Source organism: Ictalurus furcatus, chromosome 8 (genome assembly GCF_023375685.1).
Source record: "Ictalurus furcatus strain D&B chromosome 8, Billie_1.0, whole genome shotgun sequence".
NCBI lineage: Eukaryota > Metazoa > Chordata > Actinopteri > Siluriformes > Ictaluridae > Ictalurus > Ictalurus furcatus.
Window position 1 is genome coordinate 23,853,105 of NC_071262.1, and position 11,711 is coordinate 23,864,815.

Genomic DNA, 11,711 nt, shown 5'->3' on the forward strand with positions numbered 1-11,711 from the left:
TTTCTCTCGTTTTATGTTGATCAGACAAAAACACAGCTTGTTGGTACAAAGAAACCAGAAAGCAAAAACTCCTCTGTCCTGAAGACTTTCCTGTGTCTAAAGATTAACTGACACTGGAAACTCCTTCCATAAATGGTAAAGAAACATTTTATAACAGAAACCTTCAATGATCTCATCTCGTCTCAATGATTATACATTTTTTCTTTGTTAAATAATAATACTTGTTTTTTTTTAAATCAGTTTATTATAAACCTAAGATTACATGGAGTATCCACCATACAAGTCCCTGTAAATGAGCTGTTACTATAGACTACGTCCACATTAATCCAGGTAGGCCTAAAAACTGTATTTTCATTTTAAAACACTCTCGGTCTACACTGGCATTTTCAAACGTTTTCCAAAGAGTTGCCCGTCCGCACTGAAATGTCTGAAAACTCTTACATCTATATACTGCGCATGCGTAAAAAACTTAAGAAGCTTTGGCATGAATCATTTGCATCAGGTATTTACTTTCCGTCTTTTTGAATTTGAACTGATGTGAAAATGTCAAGGAAAAACACTGCATTTTTAAAATGGACAAACAAAATAGCTTCGGGTAACCCAAGACTATAAAGTTGTACTAGAACCTTGTACAAAGTGACATTAATCTTTAACAATGCTATCAAACTGGATAGCAGGCACACCAACTGCAGTACAACATCGTCCACCATCTTATTTGCTTTGAGTTGAATAGGTCACATGACTAAAAAATACATTATTGTTTTTTAATATCTCAATTTTCTCAGTCCACACTACAGAAAATGCCATTTTCAAATTTATCCGCTTGGGAGAGCGTTTTCGAAAATCTCTGTTTTCACTGGACAAAGACACCATCTCAGTGTGGACGGAAGGCCAAAATGTAGAGAAAAATATACATTTTCAAATTTATCTGGATTAATGTGGACATAGCCTTAGAAGCCATAACATATTAGGACAAGACCATTGATATAAACATAACAGCTAGAACTACAGTCAGAGTTGCTGTTATAGAAAATACATCCACACTTTCAGAATTCAATAACACTGTAGTATAAAGATGCACACACACATCTGCAATCACAATCTTGGGCTTCGTTATCTTGACCCAGTGTAGAATGACACATGGTGGCCGTCAGAGACACTTGAGCTTCCTCGCTGTCTCAGTTTCATCTGTTTACTCATTTACATCCAGTTGAAGAAATTGGATTGGGAAGATGAATTGTTTTATTCCATTAGGTAAATGATGATTTTGCTGCCATGTTATCATGGGGAAAAAAATAAAGAGAAAGAAAGAAAGAGACAAAGAAAGAAAGAAAGAAATTTCAGCTGTTCCACATAAATGCACACACAATACATTCAGACGTTCAGATTTCTAGAAATAAAAAAAAGATTAATTACACTTACTATTAAGATTTTTTAAAAATTTTATTTATTTATTTATTTATTTATTTATTATAATTATGGCTATAATTATTTGTTAATTGGTAAGGATTTCTTGTAAGCACAATTTGTACTACAATATTTATGTAAGCATAAGTATAATTCTAAAACAACTGTAACATTTAAGAACAATTTAAAAAATGAGACATCAAAAAATGACAAGACCACACACACACACACACACACACACACACACACACATACAGTTTCCTGTTCCTCCAACTTTAAGTATGTCATGAGTGTCCTTTAAATCTTTGTCAATTACGATTATTATTTTGACATTAATGTTGTCAAACTTCAATAATATTTCTGAACATGTTCTCCTAATTTTACTGGATTTTTTTTTTTTTAAATTGCTTTAAAAAAATAATCTATAGTATGTGTCTTACAACATACTTATAATGAGACTAACTGAAACTAACTGAACATATTCACTTTACATGAATCACTTATTGATGACATTTTAAATGTTTGTAATATTATATTTTAAATTATATATGGTATAATATATTATGACAAGTCACTAAAAGACAAACGTTGTGCAGTACAGGATATGACATTTTAGAGCATGAAGGCATATTATCAATTATTTAAACTTTATGAGGCAATGGAGTTTATAACAATGCTTACAAAGAATCATTACTTAAATTACAAAGAAATATTATAAGCACAATTATAATGATTATCTTTTTTTTTTAGAAATGAATTATTGAAATAAGCAAAATGTAAGGTTTCTATTGTGTGTTTGTATGTGCAGCAGTTGTAATTCTTCCATTCGTTCTTCCTTTCAATGATTTCTGAATGAATTCATGTTCCAAATTGAATTTATCCAAATTCCTTTAGCTACCAACTGAATGAGGTAATTTCCTTGAAATTAATAAAAATGTCGAGACACATATATAATATTATATATGCTTTATAATAATCGAATAATGATATATGAGAATGATTTGATGTATTTGCTGTTTTCCAGTGTAAGGTTGTACGGTTTTAATGCTGTGATTTTTTTTTAAATACCACTGCAGCTCTAATTCACATCAGTACACATCAATGTGTACTTCTGTGCGTGCCAGTATGACACAAACAACTGTGATCAAGAAGGTGATTTATCCCATTTCTCCCCATGCTGAGAGATGCACTCATGTAGCGTGTCTTTGTTCTGCTCCTGTCATGTCTCTGTCACATCCTGAATGGAGAACGCAAAGCTTTCTCAAATTGTCACTGATGCCACTGCCAAGGAAGTAAACCTGTCAACTGAGGCTGTGATGTTTAGCAATTCAGAGCACACACAGAAATGCCAACTGAACAGCGGCATTTCTTTTTCTCTCTCTCTCTTTCTTTTTTCCCCTCAGAGACATGATGAATTTAAAATAAACAGACACGCAAGCAAATAAATAAATTAATTAATTAATTAAGATAAATAAATAAATACATGGGGCAGAGCTAGCACTTACAAATAAGTACTACCTCTGTCCCATATGTCTCAGGCATTTTATCTATCAGCACAGCCTCAGCTTTCCTCAACGTATCTCTCTCTCCTAATAAAGATAAACACAGACACTGAAGTCCACAATTACACTGAGCCGAGTAGGAACTAGAGGCAAGGGATGGGGTTGCAAACAGGACATCACCATTCACGTGAACACATGAAACAACTGACATTTGATACAGTGAGTAGTGTGGGGTATCAGAGACCTTTGCTGGCACTAGCAAGGCTATGTGTGTGCATGTGTATATGTGTGTGTGTGAGGGCGCCAACAGTGTGCAATTTGCTTACGTGAAGAAACAATTACTGAATGTTTAAGGTCTAGATCCACCAATTAAAATGGCTGAAGTATTTTTTTAGCGACATTACAGCGATCATAGTGATATTCAGGCTGGAAAGAACCGCAGGTCAATGTCAATCACCTTAAAGTGAACCCCAGGCTCATTTTGGACAGACAGCCTTCCTTTGTTCGACTTAATCCTGGCATGGTGTGATAAAAAACGCATCAATAGTACAGTTGTGAAGGAGACTGGCACCAATTGCTTATTCAAGAATATGCATTCTTACTCAAAAAAGGCCATTAGTTAGTACAGAACGGATCTGACAGTAGATTATGCACAAAAAAGTGTTCTTTCAGAGTTTAAGTTGCAAGAGCTCTGGGTATACTGACATAGAACAGAACATCAGGGTATGTGGAGTTATACTTTGTGGAATTAAGATGCCTCAGATGAAGATATATTGTATCCAGAAGACAAAACTACTGACTGAACAATCATGTCTGAAGATAAAAGAAAGCGATAATGCAACAAGCAAAAAAGACACAAAATCAGATATAAATACAACTAAAATAGCATTGTAAGAGAAAAACCACAACAAATGGAGAAAGAAAATTCTTCAAAGCTCTATAAGAAATTCCATATGAAGATCACTTGCAGCCTTTTACACAAACTGAACATAATTTCCATCCAAAGTCAGGATGAAAGCCAGTCCTAAAACTCACAGTGAGTGTGACATGACATAAGCAGTACTACATCCATGTCCTCACAAAATAAAATAAAATGAAAACAAAATGTGTTTATAGTGGGTGTTTTTACTGAGTAGTTTCATTTATGTGGAATGTTGCAATTACTAATCAGTAGGCTTTAGTTTTCAGTTATAAATTAACGCTATGTTGAAATTGTGTTACTTATGTTACTTGGTACAACTGGTAAAGTTTTTTTAGAAGTTTGTTAATCAAATTCATTTTATTTTTAACTACAGTAGGCTATGATCAGAGTTGAGTGTAAAGCGTTACGGTAATCGAATTACTTTTTCTGATAATGCAGTAACGTAACATTATATTTTAAATTTATGTAATTTGATTACATTTACTGATGTCAATAAAATTATGTTACTTGCAGTACAAATTTACTGTTAAGAAAACAAAATTAAGTAAAATGTATTTTTAAAATAAATCACGTTTTGCCCCGAAGATTTTTTTCTTTAGCCCCGAATAATTCTCCACTTGGAGCGGTTTGTCACTGCGTAACTGAACATCAGTAAAAGAAGACCGTCTGTAATTTTATATCTTCAGTGAACGGAGATGAGACGAATCAGACAGGGTTTACAGGAAAATACGTGAAAACACTCGTGTCTTATTGGCTGACAGTCTCAATTCTGCCAAACGCTAGCTCACACAGTCAGTGTGAAGAAAAATGGATATATGCCGATTTGTTTTTTTTTTAAAACCAGTAAACAGGTCGAAACTGAAACACTAACATTCTCTGAAGCTGAACAGGAAAACAAGGTGTGTAAATGTCTATATGAGTTCCAGTTTACGTGAACATGATCTGAGCAGAGCATAAGGAAAGATAATGTACTTTTCATGGCACTGTAGCAGATAAATCCATACAATGATAGCTTAGTTATGCCTCCCCTTGGCTAGTGACACCAAACTAGCCTAGTTAGAAAAGTTCTATAGTTTATCAGTCTGCTGGTCCTACAAAGTAACAACACCTGAGGCAAGTTTTATGATAAATCCAATTTTTTCTGATCATGCCATATGTTGACGCACACTAAAATTACCGAAAGAACTATGAGTTTCAGTTTGTAGTGTATTTTTGTAGGTTTGATAGGTTTTGAAAGTAGCATGAAAATAATTAGTAATCTGATTACTTTTACCTTGCAGTAATCAGTAATGTAACCAGATTACAATTTTAAAGTAGTAATTAGTAATCTGTAGTGGATTACTTTTTTGAGTAACTTACCCAACACTGGCTATGACAGAGCTTGAGTTCAACTGATGCGTTGATGTCAACTGAAATTTGAGCTATGGGAATATCAAATGAACTTCCTAATAATAAATGTACCAATTCACAAGCTAACATTCTGGCATTTCAAAGCTTAAATCAGGAATTATATTTAATTTAAGACACTATACAATTAACACTGTGGGTGCATTGTATGGCCAATCTTCATTCATGATCAGATTCTCAAATCAGGCACACTTCTCATTGTTTTATGAATGCACCCAAGTCATTCTCACTGAAAGCAGAATGACAAGGAACAGCAGAATGCATAAAAAAAATTTAAAAAAATCTATGTATTCTTAATACTGAAAAATAACAACATAATGACAATACATTGAACAACAATGCAAGATCATGTCATCAATCTGTAGCAGAGGCTTATGTTCTGAGTTTCAACAGAAATTAAAACTAATTTCACCTAATTGTGGTCATTTTCTAGGCAAAGCCCTTGATCACAACATGAGAGACACCAAGACAGGGTGTGCTGATGCACTTTTTCAAATGTGTATCTTGAAACAAGAAAATATATTGTGAACAACAATGCATAAAATTCTTAAGCATATGGAAAATGTGGCTTTATCATATTCCAGTAGTAATTTAGTTAAAAAAAAAAAAAAAAAAAAACAACAACAACAAAAAAAAAAAAAACGCTTAAATGCAAGCTTAAGTATGGCGTTATGGTAGTATTTTTCTCAGTCCATTTATTTTCTGAAAAAAATTAACATAGAAAATTATACAACACAGAAAATTATGTTGATTTCTCATATATAAAACTGTATTTATTTTATTGTTCAAGGTACATTCTATTTCAAACAATCATTAACTTAACAATATCTTAAATAATGACTGAATAATATATATATATATATATTTCTTTCTTTTCTGAACGTAAAACTGGTCTCTCCATATTATTAACTTGAGCGGACAAAGTAAAATTGTCAAGCTAATATGATTGAGCATAATAATATTGCACATGGAGTGTGATATGATTCTGACCAAATCAGTAGATCTTATCAAAAACACATTGAATTTCAAAGATAATGTGAAAATGCACAGTCCTCATTTAAAAAAAAGAGAAATAAATAAAAGAAACATTAAAGATCTACATGCCTTCTCCCTAATTCCATTTTGATCCCCATAACACATTGATAAAATTCAGAATCATATCACGTTAAATGCACACTTATTTTGGTTGCATATTCTTAAAAAAATTATTTGACAAAATATTCATGGGCTATAAGACTGTTGGACTTGATACACTATGAGGCATTACCTCTTGCAATGTAATAGTGAAAGTTACATCACTATCACTGACGCTAGCTCCTATGCTCAGGTTAGCAGTAAAATACATAATGGGACACATATCAGAACAGAAATTTTTGAGTTAGTTGTTCAGAGCATAGCCCAAATCACTTGTAGCATTCAAAAAAGTCCCTTTGTAATCTTAAATAGTACCAATAACCTTTAAATAGTCCTGCATAGAAAAATAAATTAAATATGAAGTTAAGTAATCTACCAATTGACGGGTGACAGTGGACTTCAGTGTTTTTGTCCTTTTTTGATTTTCTTTTTTGTTTTCTTGAATCCATTTATGTCTTGATGGGATTGTTCTTTGTCATTTAAAAACTGCCTCACAAATACAAATAATGTCGACTTACAAAATAAATCAGATACGCTTACATGGCAAGCAGTTATGGAGATATTTTCTTGGGTTTATGAATGTCCTGTCATGTGCCGTACCCAAAAACTTCAAGAGGAATCACATTTAATTAGAACAAATTTAAATGGCTCCTTACAGAAACAACGGACGGAATAATCCAGATTGTTAAAGATGTTGGAACTGTCAGTGCTTTCAGTTACAACTGAATCCACCAGTTTCAAGGCCCCGAAAAGTGTCAAATTAAAATCCGAAAGACAGTACTCTGGGGGTTTCCGAAATGTTCATGCGTGCGCCCAGCTTGCCAATCTTCGACTCCATTTCATTTTGTCATCCAAAGCACCCTAAAAATACTTCCAACCAAAAACAATGAACAAGGGTGAATATGCATTACGCTCATTATACTCTTTTATGACCCAACAATTTGCTTAAAAAAAAAAAAAAATTAAAAGAATCTGGTAATTAAAACAAAAGCAATAATCTGATGGAACCCATTTCGTTAGCAGCAAATTACACTTGTTTATAAGATACTCTATAACCTCTCTTAAAGACTAATGTGATTTTTTATACTTTATAATGGCGTCATCACTTTGCAAAAATAAGAATATTTGAAGTTACAGAAACACCAATTCTAAGTTATATTTATTGTAATGAAATTTGTGTCCAGTACTCCATTGGTCATGAATATATTTTTCCATAAGGCACTTTTTTGTAAGTAAGGGGCACATGAAGATGAGAGGCCTAAAATTTACTGAGGGCTGTCTGTTCCTCTAGTACTTGAAGATAGTCAGGGGTCCCTTGGAGTTTTGCTTTTAGTTCATAATATTCACTTTTGCGCTGCTCAACAACTATCTTACTGTGGTTACCCCCTATCAATGACTTTTTTGTTTTTTTGTCATGTGGTTTCTCGGGGTAACGGATCTCAAAACCACTCACCCCTATACTGTTGAAATCCTTTTTGTTGTCCAAGTAGTTGTGTAGGAACAGGCTGGACTCTCTTCCAGGTAGGAACTCATCCAGCTCATCGATGGTACTTAATCGTTTCCTCTGGTCCAGTGTGAGAGAGTCCTTGTCATTGTCTGCGCTGTTGCGTAAGAACATTTTCGATCTCTGGGAATCGGCAAACTTGAAGCTGGCATCTGAGTCTCTCATTCCACAAGTGTGGGCTTTGCTCATGTGCTCAATAGTCTGTGGGATAAAGGTCTCTCCACCCAAGTCATCGTTCTTGTTGCATTTGTGGTTGTGCCTCCTCAGCTGGAGCTGCATTGAGCCACACTCCTGGTTGCCAAGCCCCTCCTGCCTCCCAGCAGGCTTTTTGTTTCGTCTGAGCACGAAGATCAGGAGGCAGAAAGCAACGAACACTGTGAGGATCAAGACTACCAGGATGCTCAAAATCATGATTGACAGAGGCACCGGCCCACCAGGAGGTGCCTTGCCAACTCCAGCAGGTGACATTGATGTGGCCAGGGGGGTTGAACTAGTCAGGATAAAAGGAGGCCTGGCTATAAGCTTAGGACACAGGATTTCGTTTTTCAGCTCCCGCAGCTCTATGTTTGCAAACTGCACTGGGGATGCACATCTGACCTCCTTGGCAGCCACCCCCTCATTCAGCTTCTCCAACCACAGTTTCAAAGCCACTAAATCACATGAGCATTCCCAGGGATTGCCTTCCAGATCTATCTGAGTGAGGGATTTAAGCTGGTCCAGCACGCCACTCACAGGCAAAGTCATGAAATGATTGTTCTTTAGATTCAATCGAGCAAGAGGCACGCCAGCAAAAATATAAGCAGGGAGGCTTCGGAGCACATTGTTGTTTAGATATAAGAGCTGCAAATTTGGCATGGAGTCAAATGTCCCTGCTAACACCTCCTTTATGGCATTGTATTCCAAATACAAATACTGGAGGTTACTGAGGCCGAGGAACATTTCTGGGTGAAGCTGCTCAAGCTGATTTCCATTAAGGTATAGCCTACGGAGGTTGGTCAGATTTCCAAACACACCTTTTTGAACAGTGGATATTTGATTACTGCCCAGGTGTAAGAGATCTAATCCCTCGAACCCTTGGAAGTCAGTGGGGCTGATATTTCTAATGTAATTACCGCTGAGGTGCAATTTCTTAGAATTTGGAGGTTTGGGTGTAAGATCAGCTAGGCTCTGGATATTTCTTTCCTGACAGCTCACACTAATGCCAAAATCAGATGGATGAGCTTTGCAAATACAGGGTTGAGGACAGGAGAGGGGAGGGACTCGGGTTTGGTAGGACACAATTTGGCCGTTTTTACCCACTGGAATACCAGCAACAATACCATTCCCATAGATTTTGGAGGGATTTGTAGTTTTTGGTGCCTTGGTAACTGAGGGTGCTATCGTGGATGGTGCAATGTTAGATATGGTATGTCCAGCATCTGGCTGAGAAGGGGGCATCCTCACATCAAAGTCACTACCAACTCCCAGAGGGCATAGTTCTTGTTTATTAGTCTCTTTCAATAGTCGGCCATATAGGTCACTGGGAGTTTCACATATAGCCTCTCCAATGAAAATGTTATAGGGCATATTCTCCAACCAAGCTTTCAGAGGTAACAAATCACAGGTGCAATTCCATGGGTTGTCATCCAATTGCAATTCCACTATCCTTCCAATATGCTCCAAAACTCCAAGATATGGGAGCTTCTGTATCCTGTTTCCTCGTATATCCAAGTGTGTGAGGGAGGCAAAGCGGAATATGTTCTCAGGCAGGCTCTGTATAAGATTGTCATTTAGAATTACAACCTTTAACTTATGTAATTTGTTGAAGGCTCCCTTCTCAATATACTTGATTAAATTGTAGTCAGCCTGGAGGTATTCCAAGTTTTCGATCCCCCGGAAAGTGTCAGCCCGGAGCTCTTTTAATTCATTGTTATTTAAGTGCAACTGTTTTAATGCACTGAGTCCCAAGAAGGCACCTCCCTCAATGTTCTGCAGCTTGTTGTTACCCAGCTGGAGAGAGACTGCGTGCGTGAAATTCAGAAAAGTGTTGGGGTAAAGAATGTACAAAAGGTTTTTCTGGAAATTCAGATGGTAGAGGCTGGATTGTGGCGGGAGCAGCTGTGTTGGCCTGTACACAGTTATTTTCTCACAGTTCACATAGAGGACGTTCTCAATGGACATGCATGAGCAGGCACTGCAGGTCTCAGCTGAGAGTTCGGTATCCGAGTCGGAAAATGCACTCGATACGGAAAAGGCCAACAGAACAAGCAGCAGCATTTTTGCCTTTTAAAAATCCCCCAGAAAACCATTTAGCAACCTTAGGGGAGGGGGAGAACAAACAGAAAATCAAAACAAGTTTGGTCTGCACATTTTTTTACACAGCAAAATGGAAAGATTGCATAGAAATATTGCTTTAGAGTCCCCTTCTGTGCATACAAGTTAAGAAAATTTGCCTTTGCTTGCTGTCTAAGAAATCGACTGTGGTATATAGTCCTCAGCTAGATAACAAAATGTCTCTATTAATATAATAATAAAAAGAGTAAGAATAGCAACTAATAATAGCAGCTAAATTTTTATAGCTATCCACAGACAAAATAAATACATCAATTAAAATCCTATTAAAAGCACAAAAACCCTTTCCACACGTACTGAGGGCATCATTGTCATGCAGGGTGTACCAGAACAGCTAAGCAAATTTTATATGCTAGTAATAGGCTTGCCAATCCTCGATTGATTCTCAAGCACTGTGCGCAAGTGATTTAATAATCGGTTCTGAATAAACGAAAAACTCACCTGCAGCGTCCGAAATATCGCTTTCTCTCCAGAAGACACCGCACTTTAGACGGGACCTGGGGAATTTGTCCATTCAGGCTCCAATTTCAGCCTTCGCGGCTCTTCCAGTCAGCCTCCATTCGTTTTGAACGCACATTCTGCCATTAATCCCCGAGATAGACGAGCAATAGATGGACAAAGAAAACGCTCAGGCGGACAAATTCACCCGAAAAGCCAATGGAAACCTGAAGAAAGGCGCATCTCTGCATTGAATCGGCTGTGAAAATCGCGCCGGCATTCTTCAGTTCATACGCAAGGAGAGGCCAAAAGCAGAAGGAACGTTGATCTCCCTTTTAGTTGCCACCCCCCCTCCCCCCAACAGTTACGGAGACTTAAAAGAAATCACGATTTTCTTGGTTCCCCTAAGCCCTGATAAACGCTCAACTCGCGCTCCTCAAAACGATGCGCTCCGATGTGATTGCGAAAAAGCGGAGCGACAGGCAGCGCGCTCCCATGTTCAGCGAAGGCAGATGCGGAGGATGAATAATTCAGTTTTAGTCCCGGCGTAGTTCAGCAAAAAAAAAAAAAAAACAGAGAGAGCGAGAGAGAGAGAGAGAGAGAGAGAGAGAGAGAAAGCTACACGCTTTGAAACACAACGAAACTCGATTTGAAACGACTTATTCTTCTTCGCCCAGACTTTGGTGGAATAAGGACGCCAGCGCGCATCAGAGAGCGAGTATTCCACACCGCGGTGCGTTTGCGCACGGTGAAGGAGAGCAGAGGAGGGAGGAAAGGGAGAGGAGAGAGGGAATGCAGAGATGGAGAGATGTGGAGGAGGAGGAAGAGGAAGGCGGCGGCGGGCGGGGGGGCTGGTGGATGGGGGGGGGGGGGTGTTATAGAGCGACAGCGAAGACCATAGTACTCAAGTTTAACTAATAGTACCCGAAACAAAGTATATTCTTTCAACACATTAAATGTATTAAAGAAAAAATGCGATGCGTAATTTCTGGATGCGCAGTCTGCGCTCCGGCTATACGTTTATTTATTTATGTTTTTATTTATTTATTTATTTATTTAAAGAATA

The 11,711-nt window shown here is 37.2% G+C and overlaps 1 protein-coding gene across 2 annotated transcripts; it reads right to left on the reverse strand.

The window, feature by feature from the left end:
- Positions 1-4,731: 4,731 nt before the first annotated feature.
- Positions 4,732-11,133, reverse strand: slitrk4 (SLIT and NTRK-like family, member 4). 2 transcript variants are annotated; one of them, XM_053631600.1, is made up of 2 exons: positions 7,826-10,465; positions 4,732-7,242 (listed from the first exon to the last, which is right to left on the reverse strand). In XM_053631600.1, exons 1-2 carry the CDS (start codon positions 10,130-10,132, stop codon positions 7,234-7,236), a joined length of 2,316 nt encoding a protein of 771 aa, XP_053487575.1. In that variant the 5' UTR covers positions 10,133-10,465; the 3' UTR covers positions 4,732-7,233. The 2 variants fall into 2 exon arrangements, with proteins under 2 accessions (XP_053487575.1, XP_053487574.1); XM_053631599.1 differs by lacking the exon at positions 4,732-7,242 and adding an exon at positions 10,649-11,133 and having other exon boundaries at positions 7,497-10,172.
- Positions 11,134-11,711: the final 578 nt, after the last annotated feature.

Coding starts and splice junctions, on each gene's coding strand:
- slitrk4 (XM_053631599.1), bottom strand. CDS start 10,132: ATGCTGCTGCTTGTTCTGTTGGCCTTTTCCGTATCGAGTGCATTTTCC.